At 39.8% G+C, this 20,398-nt stretch overlaps 1 protein-coding gene across 2 annotated transcripts in view; it reads left to right on the top strand.

The window, feature by feature from the left end:
* The window catches only part of LOC126478212 (ATP-binding cassette sub-family C member Sur), a 402,049-nt gene that overhangs the window by 152,501 nt on the left and 229,150 nt on the right, over positions 1-20,398 (top strand). For both annotated transcript variants that reach the window (XM_050103682.1, XM_050103681.1), the window contains exons 6-7: positions 10,694-10,831; positions 19,932-20,094. In XM_050103682.1, the coding sequence (XP_049959639.1) occupies positions 10,694-10,831; positions 19,932-20,094 (301 nt within the window). The remainder of the gene's footprint in view (positions 1-10,693; positions 10,832-19,931; positions 20,095-20,398) is intronic.

Below are 20,398 nucleotides of genomic sequence, written 5' to 3'. Positions count from 1 at the left end.
ACATTAATAAATGAATGTGTAAGAGAGGAACTGGGAGCAGACTATTTCTGTTCACCTTTTCTTTGTTTGATTGTTTATTTTGTGCATAATTAGAACTGCACATCATTCAGAGTTAGTCCACTGTGTATTTTATATCCTTACAGAACATGAACTGAGTTTTAAAAGTAATAAGAATTAGTTGAGTGCCTATCTTCTGCATTTTTATGTAACCACAGCAAGATGCTGATTATAAACATAAAGAAAGTGATTGTTATGACACCTAATGTACAGGCATTGTGGATATGATCTTAACTGACCAAAGCTACTAGGAAAACTAGAAAACTACCATAGTCTATGCCTGCTTATAGTACGCTACAGTAGCCTATGGTAATTTTACAACTCTAGCTACAAGTAATGAACACCACTGTCATTCACATGATCTAACAACAACAACAGTGTTTAGCAAAGTAAAGCACTGCAGCCTGTACAGAGCCAGTAGTTTCGAAGGTTGGGGTGGAGGGGGGGGGGAGGGGGGTGGCAGGAAGCTGGATGTAGAGATGAGCTGGGAGGCGTAGCTGTGGAGGATGGTGTACTCCCAGCCGTACCCAACCATCTGGTTTGTGAGAGCAGCGAAACATCCTCCTGGAAACACTACTCAATATACACGTCCAGTCCTGAGGGCGTCTCCTGGGGCAAAGACAGTGATGGTGGGTCCAAGTCCATCAGGTCGGAGAACAGTGACGGTGGAGACAGAGGTGAGGGTGCGATGTTCATTGGCTCATCCTCAGGTGCCATGGTGTCACCTGTGGGTGGTCTCATGAGGCCATGAATCTGGGGAAAGAAAAGCAGCAGAGTCATGGGGCAAATGACATGCAAATTAGATACTGGTGATGGTGCTGCAAATTATCAGAACCTGCAATTAGATACATATATGCGCCAATGCGTTTCTGAATCTCACCTTGCTCCCAGCACTGACGATGGCCAAAAACCCTGTAAAGAACAAGATTGTGCAGTGCAAAGTAATACTTGTGGACCAATGGCAGTTCCAAATGTTGTGGCGGGTGGAGCAAGTGAAGCGGCCATTCAGAAGTTCCACTGGTGATGGTCTGTCGCGTGCGTGGGAGTGATAGGAGGTGAGAAAAGAGTTGCAACATCTGTACCCATGTGTGGGAGATGGGTGGGAGGTGCAAAGCATGGCCATTTGTTGTTTAAAAGTGTGTACGAAGCATTCTGGACTGGACATGGAAACGATTACTTGTTAGATGACGAATGCCATTTCATTCACAAAATTGTCGAAAGTCATATGATGTGAACTGAGGTCCATTGACTGTAACAATGACTTTAGGCAATCCTTCAAGGCAAAAAATTGAGGACAACACTTGAATGGTGCTATGTGATGCGGTAGAGTTCATAGGCATTGCAAATGGAAACTTGCTAAAAGAGTCACCACAAAAGCCAACAGGTGTTCCAGAATGGTCCTGCAAAGTCAATGTGCACCCAGTGCTTTGGTGATTGCATCTTAGGCCAAGCTACAAATGTCTGTGGTGGAACAAATTGGTTTACCATGCATATGCGACACTGTGATGTCATCTATTCAATGAGGACACCTCTGCCCTGCCAAGTACAATGGCGGCGTGCTAACTGTTTAGTGCGAACAATTCCCCAATGTCCTTGGTGAAGCAATTGTAACAATGCATTTTGCAACACTGTGGGAATGAACTCATGCAATTGTCCACTGTCAGGTTGTACTAACATCACGCATTGTTATACTGAAAGATTATACCAATGAACAAAGTATTGGCCACTATTGAGCTCAGAATACTGTCCAATAAGTGAGGCCAAGACATGTGAATGTAATGCAACAAAATCTTCAGCTCAGTATCTGCTTCTGTAGTCTGTGCAATTTTTCTGTCTTCAGTGGAAAAGACTGCAACAATTCAGAGTCCTGCACATTGATTTGGCAACAAGATACATCAGAGGAATCAAAATCAGAGCCGGGGACAATTGGAAGGGCGTCAGCGTTGCCATGCTTTGCCACAGGTCTGTACACGATTTCATACTGATACTGGGATAGAAACAAAGCCCAGTGTTGCAATTTTTAAGCAGTACATGTAGGAACCAGCTTTGATGGATGAAACAAGGACTGCAAAGGCTTGTGATCTGTCACTAAACAGAACTTGCGACCAAACAGATAGTGATGGAGTTTTGTTGCACTATACACAGTAGTGACAGCTCCTTTTTCAATTTGTGAATAATTGCACTGAGTTTGATTTAACTACTTTGAGGCAAAAGCAATAGGTCTGTCTTGTGCACCAATTCTGTGTGAAAGCACAGCTGCAGTTCGGTAAGAGGAAGCGTCTACTTGCAAAATCACTAGTTTGGCAGGATCAAGAGGTACTAAACATCTGTCACCAAGCAAGGTATTTTTAAGTTTCTGAAATGTTCCATGACAGTCTTTGGTCCACACCAAAGGCACATTTTTCTACTGCAAGTCATGCAATGGAGCCGTGATCTGTGAAGCACGTGGAATGAAACAAATGTAGTATATCAATTTGCCTAGCGCTGAGATTGGAGGTGGTGCATACCTTGACTGTTTATCACATTACCTAAGTACCATAGTTCTGTCTGAAAAAGTCCCACTTTTCCGGATGATACTTGAGTCCTGCATCTAACAACGCTTGAAAAAGAGTACACATATTGGCATACAACCTGAGATGACAAAATCATTGAGGTAGTTTGAACAGAACTGCACTTGAGCAGTCAGCTGTTCTAAGTAATGTTGAAGAATGCCAGGTGCAGAGGCCTGCCGAAGGGCAAACACAAGTACTTGAACAGGCCTAAGTGTGTATTAACAACAAACACTTTCTGTGATTCATCATCGAGTGGTATTTGCAAATAAGTATCACCAAAAGCTATCTTAGGAAAATAAGGGTCTGTGCCAAGCTTGTCCACAAGTTCCTCAGGGCAAGGCAATGGATAACTGTCAATTATATCTGTGGATTGATTGTAGTTTTGAAATCAACTCAAATGTGTATGCGACCAGAAGGCTTGGGCATCAAAACCAACGGACTTGTCTACTGACTAGCCTGTATGGGAGTAATCACACCATTGTCTGGTAATTCTTTTAATTCATTGGCTACTTTGTCTCGAAAAGCAATGTGAATGGGCCCAGCCTGAAAAAACTAAGGCTCTGCATTGTCTTTCAGGGTAATGTGTACTACAAAGTTATTGGCTTTTCCAAGTCCATCAGAAAAGAGTTCAATAAATTCCTTAAGCAAACTAGCTACACTGTCTTTTGGACTAAAAGCAATCACTGAAAGTACATTGTCTTGTATGCTAAGCCAAATAAGTCAAACAAATCTGTCTCTTGACTGAAACACAGTAAATTTCACTGTCCTAATGTGAGATTTGTAAGTGGTGGGCAAATTGCACTGCCCAAGTACTGAGGTTTCCTGTCCATTGTATGCAGTGAGGTGCGTGCCAGATTTTGAGAGGTGTGGTAAGCCTAACTGTTTGTACATGGCATGATCAAGCAAAGTTACAGAAGCACCTGTGTCCTATTGAAAGTCAACATAACAGTCAGTAATTTATAGTGTTACAAATAGTTTGTTGGAATGGTATTGCACTGCACTGGGGTGAGATGAGGGTGCAGCCTTACTCGAATTACTGTTAGAACTTGTAGTCGGTTTTGAAAACACTGTATTCACAGAATGTGCATGAGACCTGTTGTTATAAGAGTGGGCAGAATTGGTATTGTTTTTCTGTTGCAAGCAAACTGCCTGGACATGGCCATTCTTTCCACTTGATTAACATGTCAAATAGTGCGATGGGCAATCTTGTTGCTTATGGCGAGCAAAACAGCGAGGGCAAGACTACATAAGATTTACAGGCCTGGCTACTTAATTACTAGACTGTCTGTGCATCTGTGTGCAAGCTCATTGTGGCGGCTGAGTGAGGTGGTCGCACGCAAGAGGCGACTTGACCTGACAAATCGGGACCTGATCAAATTTAACAACAGCTATGGTGCCGGAATTGAATTGTTCTAATATTTGCAACACTTGATGGAGTGAAGGATGTGAGTAATTGAGAATCTGTTCTCTAATTCTGCTGTTGGGGACATTGTATGTGACTGCACCCCACATCATCATGTCACTATAAAAGTTGCCACAACTGCACTTGAATTTACTCTTCCTAGTGAGACTCTATAAGTCAGTATACTGCTGATGGTATGTCTGTTTCAGCTTTTTCTTGAGGCAAAAGAACTGAAATCTGGCTGCTATGACCTGAATCTGCTGTTCATAATACCAATTGAGGCACCTACTATTTCATCATAGGAGAGAGCATAGGGAGACAACATAGGGAAGAGTTTTTGAATTAAGTGAAACACTATGGTTCCCACAACAGACAGGAAATAATGAGATTTCACAGTACCTTGAATTCGATGAACTTGATAGTGGACCTGTAACTGGGTGAAATATTCAAGTCATTCCTTCTTTTTCATCGAATTGCTGAAATGGGGGAATGTTGTTTGATCGGTTGGTTGGTCACTGCGCAGCTGACACAGTTTGTATGGCAAGCAATTGCTGTACAGTAGACAGCAATGTGGCAATTTGCTGGATCTGAAAGTGACACAGGGGTAGAGGGTGGAGGGGGTGGGGTAGCTGTTCTGATGCTAACAAATTACAGCAAAATATCAAAAGACAAATAGCAAAACAATGTGCAAAGTCTCAAAAAAGAGAGATAGATTAGTTCTGCAGTCCCCCTCCTGTAATATGTGCAATAACAAGAACAAATGAGCAAATAGAATCACTGTAATGATAGCTGTCCTGCAGCAATCTAGAACTCATGAAAAGCAAACAAAACTTGTCAATCAGTCCCATTGCCACTTGTTTGACTGTGTGCTCTTCTATGTTTTGTGGTTCCTGGCTGAATGAGTAGAGGGCGGTATGATAGGTGGGTGGCCATTTTCCTCTCACTACAACACAAAATGCACACTTGGTTAAAATACACTTTATTACAGGAATCAATTGAGTACTTAACTTAAATGATGTCCAGTCAGAAGTTCTGTGGTTAGCAGCAATCAAACAATGTGTACTAATTCTTGACTCTTGTCTGTGTCCATATTACAAATATACACAATGACTAATGTTCCCTCACAGCTAGTTAAGGTGCGAGGCAACAACTATCACTGTGGAAGACTAGAGCACATTGCAACATATTGAGGTGCAATGCAAATTGAGTCCTGATGCAACATACTGAGGTACTGAGTGAGTGGCTGAAGTAGCTCGGTCGGTTACGGTGGCCTATATGCATGCTGCCCAGGGGGTGCTATCGGCATGTAGCCTGGGGGTGTGTCTTGGACTTCTCTTGTCATAGGCACACCTAGTTCAGCACCTGCTATACTATGTTTCCTAGTGCCAACTGGTGTGCTGGTGAAGGCATATGCCAGAACACTCTTGATCCACTGATTGCAATAATATAGTTACATCTTTCTGGAAACCATATTAGTTAAAAGTAATGAATAATTGAAATTCTTACTACAGTAGGTAATGAAGATATCTAAATGGGTTAACCACCAATTCTGGGAGGAGTCACACCACTCAGTAGAAAATCCTGAATCCACTCTTTATTGCAAACTACTTCAGTTTTCCTAAAAGTAATTAACTTAAGAGATAATTGCAATCAAAGTCTGGAAATGTAAAACTACTGTTGCCCTTTTATGTCATCATGCCTGTTAGTTTCCCAAGTTTGATACTATACTTTTTTTGCTATAGTTTTTCTGGTCCTAATGACACCTTCACTAATTAATTAAGCCATTAATTAAGTTTCAGCTTAAATTATCATAAATAATTTTAAGTCTAAAGATGGCACATGTATTCTTAACTCTTTCGCGGCTACAAGGACCGAGCATCCTGGCTGCCCGGCTTGCCGATGGGAAGAAAAACAGTGTGCGCCTGGGTGGCGGGCGGTGGACTCAGCCCTGTGGTCGCTGTAGGCTATGGCCACTGCAGGCTTCCCACATGTTCTGGCATGCACAGAACCACTGTCCAGTAATGTTCTTCCTAAAAACAGTATACCCTGTATGATCATAGTGGTTTTAGTTTCTGATAACCACGAAAGAGCTTCGAAACTAACCAAGACTTTTAATTACATGTTTATTATGGGCTGAAATACAGTGGGTTTATAAAAATGATAGGAACTTTTTTAATAGTAATTCCTTTAACTTGAGACTTACACCGTTAATGAATGTGTCTACAACATATTAAAATTTCATTAACATCGAACAAATGTGTTTCAAGATACATAATTTTAAAGTGAGTAGTGCGTAGCAAAAACTCCCAAATCTCAGACAATTCTTGCTACTATCTTAAATAATAAATAATTACATAGATTTAAAACCAAAATGGGTCATGTATCTGGACTCACAGTTAAACAAAAATATATCCGGATAACTCATTTTGCGATAGACCCATGGGTTCATTTGTAATTAAAGACTAAAGTGATTCTCAAAAGTAAGAAATCGAATAGTAAACGTCTGCCTTCTTCTTGCTTGCTGTTTTCTTTTTCAGCTCAACAAATTCAGTACGGTTTACTTTAGTGGTTTCCCATCCTCATTTTTGACACAGGCTTTGTACTGCTACTGGCTGAGTAAAAACCATTTTTTTTACTTTTATTTACTTTTTATTTTTATTTTTTACTTTCCTTTACTTGAAATGTACCCAGTTACTAAAACATCCTAATACTTCTTTAGTGTGTGATATTTTTCGAAAAATGGCACCATGCAGAGAGCCAAATCACACTTTTTGCATCTTATGCGTGTCACTTTTCACTGTGAACGAGCAGTACATACTACACAGGATCTCTGAGGAATCTCCTTTTTCTCCATTGCTACGAGGAATCCTGGATACTGTCCCTCTTTATTCTGCTGTTGGAATGGACTTTCTTCTTTGGTTGTCCATGGGATTGCACTTTTACACATTTGAGTATGAAATTTATCAAGCAACTGACAGATTATTTCCAAGAAGAATACTTTCTTGTATTGTTTCATTGTCTTTCGGATGCACTGTACAGAAGATAACAGCATGTCTGTGTCATCGATTGCACCCATTGACTTATTATAGCTGACAACACAGGTAGGTTTCAGTTTGTTTTGGCCCATTCTATGTTCTTTTTTCTCTGTCTCCATAAACTCTGGTCCATTTACGGTGGAAAGCATCCAGTCTTCTTTCATGTCTATCCATTTTAGTGCTATTAATGTTCTGCAGGACTTGATCTGTATTTCCCTATTTTTCAGCTTGTCTGGCAATGGTGCTAGATGTTTCCTGTTTTTGTGTACTGTTCCAATGGCATTTTTACATTTATCATGGAGCCACAGGAATAATTGGGGCTAAAATACCAATTGCCTCAATAAATGGTATGAACTTTGTTGAAGTATGGCAACAACAAACTCACAACAACATCACCTGATTTTCCCCAATCAGAATTTCCAGATTCTATTTCCATGGTGGCACCAATGTATACAATATAATCCAAAATATAATTGTTTGTACATCACAAAGGATGAAAATTTTAATGCCAAAATGGCTTTGTTTATTTGGAATGCACTCCTTAAATCAGAGCCTTCTTTCAAAAAGTAGGAGACTTTCATCGATCAATAGATCTTCAAAGGGTACTACTGCCTCACGGAATTTATTTTTTGTGTGATCTTCAATGAGATGTATTTTTACAAGAATTTCTTGAGATGCAGTGGAATTGTCACTGAAGTGCAATAGATGCAGGGTCACCTTGTATTGGGCCCTGGCCATTATGTTAGAGAATATTTGGTGTTTGAAGCAAAGAATCTGTCAACCAGTAGTCATTCACTTCAAACTTTTTACTTCTAGGCACAAGAAGACAACACGCTTGGAAGCAATAATATTCTGCTGGCTCTTTATGTTTCTAGCATGCTAATCTCTGGGTATTGTCATCATTTTCTCAGTAATAAATTTATAATAATTGTTGATCTGTATAGAGATGGCAGATGGGGAGAAAATCTACATGACTTGCTGACTCTTTGAAGTTTGCTTTTAACCCACTAAATGTGTTCAGAAAACGATATTGTTTCGTCACTGGATGATTCTCCATCCAGTCATACTTTCTTTTTCCTGATAAAGTTTCACTTGCTTCATCTTCTTTTCCATCTTCAGAGGAAGAATCTTCTGTTTGTCATGTTGACGATTCAGCAATACGTCCAGATGCATCCAACTCTTTGTCGGAAGAAAGTTCCAAAGTATCACTACAATCTTCATCGCTACTATTCATAAGAATATCTATTAATTCCTTGTCCAATAAATTGTGTCCCAACATGGCAAAGGCTACACACGTGAACACTGTCGTCTCATCAAAAGCAAAAAGAGGACTGGCCGAATGTTAGACTCGTAAACAGTAAGGGGCCAGAGCAGGTGAAAACTAAAGTGCATTCCTATATTACAAAGAAAACCAGATAATGAGACTGTTGTCAGAAATGTGGACAACAGTGAATACCTGTTCTATTGTGTACGTTTACCTGCTACTGAGCTTGGACGTATATGAATGCCATTCACTGTCTGGAATTTCCGCCTGCTGGACGTACATGAATGCCCATAGCCATATGGACTTCTGCCCACTGGGCATACATCTGCTCCAATAGCCGTCTGGCTTTTCTACCTCCTGGGCATACAAATTAGCTCATCCAAATTAGCAAGAGCTAACCTAGCAGTTTTTGAAACTATTACATAGTTTCTGAAATACTGAACTGTTCACACCCCAGTCACTATAAGTCCAGCCCCAGACCAGAATAGTCTTTCTTGTGTGAAGTAAGCATGCAAGCCAGAACTATGTTATGAGTCCGTGAAAGCCCATGTACCATTTATGAACTATGTTAACAGAACAGGACCAGTAACAGAACCACTTGGACACCATGTGTATACTGTGAGTACAGGGTCTGGCAAAAAAATCTCTCGTATTTGGAGAGGCCACTGTGTGAGTTGTGCTGGGGTTACTGATGTGGAGGAGTTCAGTCGATAGTGGTGGATGTGCCATTTTCAGAAGGTGCAATGGCTTGGCCAGGTGAGCATTCTGGGTTTGTCGAGGAGGGGTATATTTGTAATGGTGGGTCTGTGATTGCTGCTCATTGAGCATTTCACATTCGCTTTGAACTTGGCTGGCATGATTCTGTTTCTGATAGAAAAACTATTCAAATTTGGGTGTCAAACTTTAGAGCATCAGGTTCTGCACTGAACAAAAAATATATTGGCTAACCTCAGACTGTAACAAAAGCAGACAATGTGGGTCCTGGGATTTTCTGACAGGACCAACTGCACAGAGATCTTTATATGCACTCTTACAAAATGATTGTTCACCAAGAAGGAAGTGAGAGAGATTTTGAAACTCACAGGGCTGTTTGGAAGAAATTCTTCAGAGCATTCCCTCAAGCATTGTTTTGATTTCTTCTGATGAGGCCCACTAACACTTGTCAGATACTGTAAATAAACAAAATTTCCGCTGCAGCAGAATACCCTCAGGAACTTCACCAATGACAATTTCACAACTGTCATGTACCAGTTCGGTGTGCTGTTGCTGAATTAGGTGTGTGGGGTCTGTATTTTCTTGAAGAAGATGGTGTAACAATACCAGTTAATTCAAATTGCTGCTGTCACATGATAGGGACCGAAATTAAACCAGTTTGTTGGCCACCATGAAGAGGGAGAAGTCTTGTTCAAATGATACAGAGCCAAAGCTCACATCTCTCAGCATTCCCTTGAAATTTTGAGAGAATTGTTCCCTGGATATTTTCTTTCTTTGTGCAGAGACATTGCCTGGCCCCAGAGTTTACCTGATTTATCACCTTGTGATATTTTTCTTTGGGGACACTTTAAGGTTCAAATGCACAAACATTGCCCCACAACCCTGCAGTCGTGTAAGGTGGCAGTTTCCACCATAAATGATGTGAAGAACTATGGATAACTTCTGGGAAAGGCTTAGTCAGTGGGTCAATGATGGAGGATGCCATTTACCACACATAATTATTAAAATCAAGTAATGTAACATGGCATACTATTTGTTGTCCACAAATAAATTCTCTATGTCTTGGTTTGTTTGTAACTATCTCTTGAAATTTGGGAGGTCTTTCTGCTGGATCCTGAATTTGACCTGGAGGATGTAGGTTTTGTTTCAGCAATCTATCTTTTGCTGCCATAATGAATGAATCTATTTTAAAATTGTAGTACATCTTCTCAGAGGAAAATATGCCAACATACTGACCATTTAGTGTAAATCACTTCTCCTTACAGTATTATATTTATGAATGTCACTGTTGTTTGCAAACTGTGACTGATTGTTAATAACAAAATTCATAAAGGAGTAAATGTTTCTGTGAAGCAGTTGTCAATATGCTGAACTCTTTAAAGAGCTGTCTACAAGAGTTTCTGGAGGGAACACTTCTCAATATCCTTATTACACACTTTTGTACAACAACACTTTTTTTCTCTGTGATGAGTTATCCCAGAATATGATACCATAAGACATTAGTGAATGAAAATAAGAAATTAAATGATCCTTTTGACATTTTCACATCCAAAACCTGCTGTTATGACAAAAATTTTTGTGTAAACATGGAAATTTCTATCTTTATCCTTCATGTTGTTACTTCTAGCCACAATCAACATACTGATAAAGTACTGATATTATGTTTCAGATAGCTGTACTAATGTATTTACTGTACACAAAACTTGGCATTAGTGCATTAATTGGATCAGCAGTCTGTATAATGGCCATGACACCACTACAACTTTTTGTTGGGAAAAAGATGTCTGTGAACTCAAAATCAATAACAGTAAGTCTAACAAAGAATATAAAAAATTTTAAAACAAATTCACGTAACATAATGAAAGACATGCTTTTTATGTTATCTGTATCTATATATGTAAACACACCAAGTAAAAGAACAATCATGGAATGTTAAACAGTATAACTGCAACATGCTTTTGTAATAATTGATTCTTTTGGCTAGAGCTGGAGAGAAATAGAAAAAGATGAGAACACATACTCTAAAACTAGACTGTAATTATTGTGTCACACTGACACACACAGTAGATTATGAGAAAATAATTATCAGGTTAAGCTGATTGGTACAACAATGGATAAGGATGAAAGGGACATTACACAAGTATGGAATACAATAAGAGTTCAGTGCAGCATTAGAAATTTGAACTGGGACTATGTCTATTTTCTCAATTGTGCTACTCCAGCAGCTTAGTAGGAGAGCCTCTGTGTGAATGGGATAGAGAAGAACTAGTGGTGAGTTGAATTTCAAATATGTTAAGCTTTCTTGCATAGGGCAGTTGGTAACACACTGCTCACAAAAATTAGGAATCCAGGTTTAAGTTTTGGTTGAACTGACTTGTTATTTATGAGTGTATGAACCCTGATGGTTGGCTGGCACATAATTCTTCGATGTTAGCCAGAAACAGCACCTGCAGGCACCACTTGCTGGGGATATCACAACCATTAGAAGTTAATGTGAAGGTGAACTGTAGAATGTCATCCTTTCTTTGTTTTATATAAGACTCACTCTTGCAGTTATGTACCTGAATTATCATTGGCTCTTCTAGCATTAGACACTGCTATTTCAGTATGTGCTTAATATTGCAGAATAGGGATGACATAAACTGAAATTCGTAGAAGAATGATCATACGAGTAAAATTTTATATACATCTTTGCGATGGTTCCAAATTTAAGGCTCATTTCTTCTTTGTCTGGTGATGAAATGGAAGTCCTGGGTTTTATATTTCATAGCAAAGAAGCTTTTTCACAATGACACTGCATAATGTTTAATTTCACATTTCTGTTAGTTGCCATGACACCAAAAATTAACATTGAACACTCTTTTTATACTAAAAGAGAGCACCTCTATAAGTACAACTTTTCAATGTTAACCACATCTGGCACTGAGTCCATTTAAAGACAAAACAATATTCGCATACACATGCTGCCAGCTACTGATTCTCTTGGTGCAATTTACATGCTAGATGACAGGCCAACAATGTCGTAAAACAACTGAAAGCTTTTGCACAGATTTAATTCTATATGTTGGAACCAAAGGGTCTAGTATTTTTTAGAAATGGCAGTGGTTCAAGTTAATAATTATATTGACCTCCTATCTTTCAGTAGTGGACAGTTTAAACAAAACCATATCTTTTGAAGTTTACAAAAATGTATGGATGAAATTAGTAAAATAATTGTTTTCAATAAAGATCAACTATGACTTTTCAAATTTTCAAATATGCCACATGTTTAAGACAGTAGGTATTTAGTTTTTTCTACGATGTGAATGTAGTTATGAAAAGTATGTTTTTGGGATGCAACAATAATTTCAGTGTAGTGAACAAATAATTTTTTTTAACAAGTAAATAAATAATATTTTGAAAAATATATGAAATGCCTTGCAGTTTTGGAAGTGAAATCTACAGGATAACTTATTTTTGCACCACAACATTATCTGATTAAACTATGTAAAATTATTATTATGTTGTGGAAACATTTGAAAAGATAGAAGATTTTGCAACTGCACCATTGTATAGTCTAACTATTTGAGAAATATGAGTCCTGTACTTTGCAGCCCAAAATCAGAATAAATATTATTGGAAAGAAATGGTACTACAGTACCACAAATTTGGTTATCCCAGCAGGTTGCCGTAAATCTTGGTTTGGTAGAACTGCCACATGTCAGGCAGTATTTGATTTATTACTCCTTTCACTCATCAGGAACAAGCATCTACAGATGGCAACAGGACATTAAATATCTTAAGATGCTTGTGACTGTTGAACAAAACTAGTAATAAATCAGACAGTGTATGACTTCTTTATCTGTACATCAGTTTTTGACATTCCAATAGATTTAAAATCTGGGGAATTCATAGATCACTGATTGAATAGACCTCATGCCATGCAGTCACAATTTTAACTCAGTGGATGTGAATAAAATTCTCTACTTGAAAAAAGGGCTAGTAATGTGGTGGTATTCATCAAGATGAGATTTTAACAGCAAAACCTGAAGGTCCATCTCCTTAATGTAGATGTTCCTATTCCATTTTAATGTCATTTCAACCAAAATATACCATTCCACAAATTTAAAACATCTGTAAGAGAATACACATGGCTTCCTCCAGTCTGAAACAATCCTGTTATACGATACTCCTGGATGGATTCCTGAGTTTTAAGTAGAATACTATGCAACACATCAGTCGCTTAAAGGCTGAATTGTGATTCACACGACCATAATTATGATATGATTCTGTGCTCTCCATAGATTGTAAGTACAAATTAGCAATGATCTCTAACATCCCACTGAGCAAAGTGATGTGATGGTTAGCACACTGGACTCACATTTAGGAGGATGGCTCACAATTGTATCCGGCCATCCAGATTTGGATTGTCTGTGATTTCTGTCAATTGCTCCAGAGAAATGCCAGGATGATTCCTTTGAAAGGACATACTAAATTTTCTTCCCCATGTTTGGAACATTTTCCAACCTTGAGTTCCATCTCTAAAGAACTCGATGTCGACAGGACATTGAACCTGTACCTTCCTTCCTTCTTACATCCAAATTTATTCTAGATATTCATATATTACCCTGTCCATACATTCATAAAGAGGCCAGGTAGATCCACTGCTGACACCCTACAGCAATTCTCCCCTAATAGGGATGTGATTGATAGCTACAGTCCATAACATGTTGATGATCCCAGTCCATCACAACTGTGTGTCTGTGCTGCAATATTAATGTGAATTTTGTGTTGATTCCCTAATAGGGATGTGATTGATAGCTACAGTCCATAACATGTTGATGATCCCAGTCCATCACAACTGTGTGTCTGTGCTGCAATATTAATGTGAATTTTGTGTTGATTATAATATCTATACAGTGACACTCCTGCAAAGTTCACCACTTACTTCATGGTATAACATGTATGGTACGAATGTAGCCACTTCATTTAACCAGTATGGTACCCAGTGTTTGTGGACTTCCAGTTCATCTTACATGCTAATAGCTTTGACATATCAAGTGACAAATTATTAGCCTTAAGAGATTATTTAGGATTACCTGGAAGATAGATGAATCAAGTTTAGACTGTATTATAATTTTGCAAAAACACTGTATCAGAATTCCATCCAGTCAGCTTTTAATTTGCTTCCCACATAAAGGGAAATACAGGCACACTGAATCTCATAATAATAAGTACAAGCACAGTCTATGTATGTATGTATGTATTGAACTGGGGACCTAGAAATGACTGAGAGGCTTCATCATCGCCATAGCCTTCAGTGGTACACAACCCCATAACAGGCTACAGCATTCCGCTCACCCCACTGTCGCCCCACACCGAACCAATGGTTATTGTGTAATTCGGCTCCCAGTGGCACTCACTCCCCCATGACAGACCATAAGGGAGCACCAGTGATGGAGGCACCATGTCCATGTACACCTCTGGGCAGGCACTCAGCAACAGAGGTAGCAGAGAAGACAAAGGTGGCAGCGGCAACACGGCAGCAACAGGGCCTGCAGAGATGGAGGTGACCTGATGCTAACTACTCCACCTGGCAGCAGTGGCAAACAGAACAAAGATGGTGCAGGAGCCAAAGGAAGTGTGGACCATGCCTTGGGGGGTTAGCATGGACAGTTGATTCAGCTGCAGGTGCAGTGGGTTCTCCAGCATGTGGTCAGTCGCTCATGGGCAGAGCTGGTCACAGTGTTTGGGTGCCAAGCCATCGGAGGTGCACACATGCAGAGGTGGTGGCCTCAAAAGTGATGTACAACCGCCGGTATCCACTTAGGGCACTGGCCAAATCTGAGGACCAGACAGCAGAGCCTGGCTGGAACCACTGTGAGGCAAGTGCCAGCAGGTGGGTAGGAATCAGCCAGAGCACATGAAGCACCATACGGGGCTGGCAACCATGAAGCAGCTCCACTGGGCTGTGGTCACCAACTGGAACGAACCTGTAGGAGCTCAAGAACCTACTGATGGCTTCCTTGAGAGAAGATGGCATACTGTATTTTTTCATCTGAGTTTTGAATGTACAGACCAGCCACTCCCCCTCACCATTTGACTGAGAATGAAATGGAGGGGGTGTAACATGCTGAATGCCACTCTTTGTATAAAAATCATCAAAATTCTGAGGCACAAATTGTGGGTCATTGTCCATCATTAATGTACACCGTAATCTTTCTGAAGAAAAAATCTTTGTTGTGAGGGCCATGACCTTAGCTGCCATAGGTGTGGACAGGCAGTGAACCACATAAAGAAATTCTGAGAAAGAATCAACTACAAGAAGCCAAAAGGAGTTAAGGGAGGGACATGGAAAATCAGCATGAATATACTCCGAAGGGCATTGGAAGGTGGGCTACAGGGAAAAGAGACCCATACTGCTGCCTGAGCCATGGCACACTGCAGGCAGACTGACACAACGTGCATGATCTCATTGTCAATACTTAGCCAAAGCATGTACTGATGGGCCAGCAATTTTTATGAGAAACACCCCAACAGTCCAGGTGGAGAAGGTGGATTCTGTCCTGCCACAATGTAGATATAATCACAGTCCTGGACACTGACTCTTCAGAAGCCAACAATAACAAATCATCAAAAACTTAGAGGCATTGGTGGAGAGCATAATAATTATGCAAATGATCCAGTGCTCGACCTGATGGTTTATCCAGCCAACCCTTGAGGATGAATTGAATATCCAGATATAAGACAGAATTGACTGCAACAGCCACCAAAATCCAAGAACTGGTAATGGGAAAACCATTCACAGTGTTTTGGGCTTCAACATCTAAATGGAAACATGAGAGTTCATCCTGATCAAATATTGGAATGGGGCCAATTGGCAACCAAGAAAAAGTGTCCGCATCAGCTTGCTGTGTGTGGGATGGAAGTGAATCTCATAGTTATAGTGTGACAAAAGCAGAGTTCACCATTGAAGGTGATGGGCTGCTTTGTCTAGAAGACACACTGAAGGATGGAAAAGAGAAACCAGAGCTTTATGATCAGTAATCAAATGAAATTTAGAATTGTAGAGGAAACGATTTTTGAGTGTGTACACAATAGCAAGAACTTCTTTTTCTGTCCGGGAGTAACACTGTAGCACCTGATTCAGGGTTTAGGAAGTGTAAGCAATAGGACATTTGGAACCATCCATATATTTGTGTACAAGAACGGCCCTAAGGCTTAACTGGGAGGCTCCTGTGGCCAAAATAAAGGTGTTAGACTGGTTGTGAGGTAGCCAAGAAAGGTGCCAAATGTTATTTTGACTTCAACAGAATAAAAGCAAGCTTGTAGGTGAGCGACCAGTAAAAAGGAACACCTTTACGTAAGAAATCATGAAGGGGCTGAGCCACTGTGGCTCCATCAGGAATAAATTTATGGTAATACTCAATCTTTCCGAGAAAGGCCTGCAACTCTTTGACATTGGTAGGGCATGTCAAAGCCATAACGGCATCGAACTGGTGGTAAGATGCCAACACATGAGACTTTAAAACTGAGATAGACAATAGATGGCTGAAGAATGCAATTTGTCCATGTGTGTTTCAACCTGGCCACCTGCAGCTCTACGAACAAGCCCCAAAGTTTCTGCAAGTGTTCACGTGTTGAGGAACTGGAGACCACAATATCATACAGGTTGTTAATGCACGCTGTCAAATAGCCCATGAGTTGCTCCAAGGTGCTGGTATGGGTATTACTCAAAGGGGGTATTCACTATGAGGATACATTTAGAATCCTCATCCAGAGGCAGTTTCAAATAGGCTTCAGACAAGTCTGCTTTGGAAAAATATTGGCCCTGTGAAAGCTGAGCTAAGAGTTCATTCTGATGGAATATGGGACAGCTATCAATAATAGAATCTTAATTTACAGGCTTTTTAAAATTGCCACAGAGCCATAAGTTGCCATTAGGTTTTGCTGCAATTACCAATAGAGTAGGCCAATCACTAGAGGAGGTAGGTATGACAACACCTAAGTCACTTGAGTTGTGTTTTGACTTGCTCCCATAAAAGTAATTGGGAGTGGTTGGGCATGAAAACAGCAGGCATGTGCCATTGATTTCATCACGATCTGAGCCTTTAAATTGGTAGCTTGTCCTAAACTGTCCAAAAACAGTGAGGAAAATTCCAAGCAAAATGTGTACAGTTGCTACGGTACTTCATTTGATACCAGATGAACTTCATCAGAACTAGAGAATCCAAAAATTTTCATGGCATCTAACCAAATGAGACTTGTTGGGAAGAACACCACACACATCACCAAAAATATTGTAACACTGTACAAACACAGTATTAGAATTCCCAATAACAAACTTTCAATGCACTTCCACACAAAGGAAAATACAGACACAATGAATGACACAGTAGTAAGTACAAGAACAGTCTAACAGTGATGTGATGCATAGTCACAGAAACATTTAAGTTGTCAAGGGCCCGTCAAACTAGCATATATACTTGGCACAGTGCTTGGTGTGCTGTCTGTGCCCATGTGAGCTGGCCTCTTAAGGATGGTGTGAACCCAATCACTATATAGGATTACAACAGATTGAACTGCATGTCAGATCTGCCTTATTTGCAACAAAGAAGAGCTGTATATGAATCTATGTAAAGTAGGAAAATAAGCTTTAGTTCCTCATACTGGTTGCACTGTTTTACTTGGGCCTTCTGTGATCACTGGAAAACTTTGGCCGTCTGTGACATTGGAAGTCTCTTGAATTCATTCCACTCCAGAACGTTTATGCTCATTGTGGACCTTAGCTATGTGACAGAATTGTATATCATAACAATAAGTTCCCACTGGGGATATAGCCTTGATCTGTGTATGGGGTTGTGCTTAGTTTAGTTAATACACTACTGGCCATTAAAATTGCTACACCATGAAGATGACGTGCTACAGATGTGAAATTTAACCGACAGGAAGAAGATGCTATGATATGCAAATGATTAGTTTTTCAGAGCATTCACACAAGGTTGGCACCGGTGGTGACACCTACAATGTGCTGACATGAGGAAAGAGTCCAACCGATTTCTCATACACAAACAGCAGTTGACCGACTTTGCCTGGTGAAATGTTGTTGTGATGCCTCGTGTAAGGAGGAGAAATGTGTACCATCACATTTCCGACTTTGATAAAGGTCAGATTGTAGCCTATCGTGATTGCGGTTTATCATATCATGACATTGCTGCTCGCGTTGGTTGAGATCCAATGACTGTTAGCAGAATATGCAATCGGTGTGTTCAGGAGGGTAATACGGAATGCCGTGCTGGATCCCAATGGCCTCGTATCACTAGCAGTCAAGATGACAGGCATCTTATCCGCATGACTGTAATGGATCGTGTAGCCATGTCTCAATCCCTGAGTCGACAGATGGGCAACAACTATCTGCATGAACAGTTCGATGATGTTTGCAGCAGCATGGACTGTCAGCTTGGAGACAATGGCTGCGGTTACCCTTGACACTGCATCACAGTTTTTTAGATGAATCCAGGTTCTGTTTACAGCATCATAATGGTTGTATCCGTGTTTGGCGACATCACGGTGAATGCACATTGGAAGCATGTATTCGTCATCGCCATACTTGCGTATCAACCGGCGTGACGGTATGGGGTGACATTGGTTACATGTCTCAGTCACCTCTTGTTCGCATTGACAACACTTTGAACAGTGGATGTCACATTTCAGATGTGTTACGACCTGTGGCTCTACCCTTCATTTGATCCCTGCAAAATCCTACATTTCAGCAGGATAATGCACGACCGCATGTTGCAGATCCTGTATGGGCCTTTCTGGATACAGAAAATGTTCGACTGCTGCCCTGGCCAGCACATTCTCCAGATCTCTCATCAATTGAAAATGTCTGGTCAATGGTGGCCGAGCAACTGGCTCGTCACAATACGCCAGTCACTACTCTTGATGAACTGTGGTATTGTGTTGAAGCTGCATGGGCAGCTGTACCTGTACATGCCATCCAAGCTCTGTTTGACTCAATGCCCAGGTGTACCAAGGCTGTTATTACGGCCAGAGGTGGTTGTTCTGGGTACTGATTTCACAGGATCTATGCACCCAAATTGCGTGAAAACGTAATCACATGTCAGTTCTAGCATAATATATTTGTCCAAGGAATACCCGTTTATCATCTGCATTTCTTCTTGGTGTAGCAATTTTAATGGCCAGTAGCGTATTTTTCACAGAAATGAACAAGGAAGCTGTACCTGGTTCTTCTACTGACTCATCATTGACTTTTGTGTCAATTGTGTGACACATTAATTCATTATATTTTGATTTCTTTTATAACCTATACACTGGCTGCTCTGGGAGGAGGAGGCAGGGCTTGTATCAGCAGCCAGTTTCCTATGAACCAATCACAACCTTCCACTCTCGACATCCTGCATTCATGGGCCAAGTAAAATTATGCAATCAGTACTCCAAAAATTGTTATATATCTATCTATGAAGCAATGTCATCATTTATGAATCAGCTTGAAATTATAAAAGTTTTGTAGGATGTGGAATTAAATGTTTAATGACTTTATTATTCAAAGGTTTTATTATCTTCACAATTGCTGAATACTGTCTTCTGTCTGTTCATAAAATTAATCAGTCATTTTTGAAAATCACTGAAACTGTAAGATTTTTGAGTGGTGTGTCCACTATTGTGATAATGACAGAAGCATAATAATGTGCTTGAAGAATTTCCTGTTACTGATTAAAGTTAATAGTTAAATGAAATATTACTTGTTGAGAGTGAAAGACATTGAGAGACTTAGTGAAATACTGCTATAACAAGAACAATGCAGGAACAAGAAGACTATATCACTTACTGCAATTCTTGTCTTTTATAAATATGTAATTATTGTGCTCTGTCTATGCATCTACATCCTTTTTCTACATTTGTAGGAAATCAGTGATGAACGACTTAGAAAAATTAATGAAATTCTGCAAGGCATTAAACTTCTAAAATTATATGGCTGGGAAGATATTTATGCTTCTAAAATCCTGGAAACTCGAAGAAAGGAACTGTTCTTATTGAACAAAGAATCTTTATATTGGGCAATAATGAGTAAGTTTTATCAAGTGGAAAAAATTCTTCTTTTTCTGTGCTCAGAAGTATTTTAACTAACAGTTTTCCAGAATGTGCATTGTTGTAGCTCATTAAAAGTGTTGGTCAAATGAGAATAATCTTATTAATTGCTGTTTCATAAAAATTGTAAATCTTTCTGTCTGATGTGTAGTTCAAAACTAGTGATATTCATTGCTCTTTAGCATTTATCTTCCTATTCACTTCATATCTGTTCCTCCATATATTGTTTTTTTCCTCTGCTTTCTTTCCATGCATTTTGAGTATTCTTCTTTGATGCTTTTGT

Source organism: Schistocerca serialis, chromosome 1, assembly GCF_023864345.2.
Source record: "Schistocerca serialis cubense isolate TAMUIC-IGC-003099 chromosome 1, iqSchSeri2.2, whole genome shotgun sequence".
Classification (NCBI taxonomy): Eukaryota; Metazoa; Arthropoda; class Insecta; order Orthoptera; family Acrididae; genus Schistocerca; species Schistocerca serialis.
Note: the sequence above shows the minus strand (reverse complement) of the source record. Positions and strands in the feature narration are given on the sequence as shown.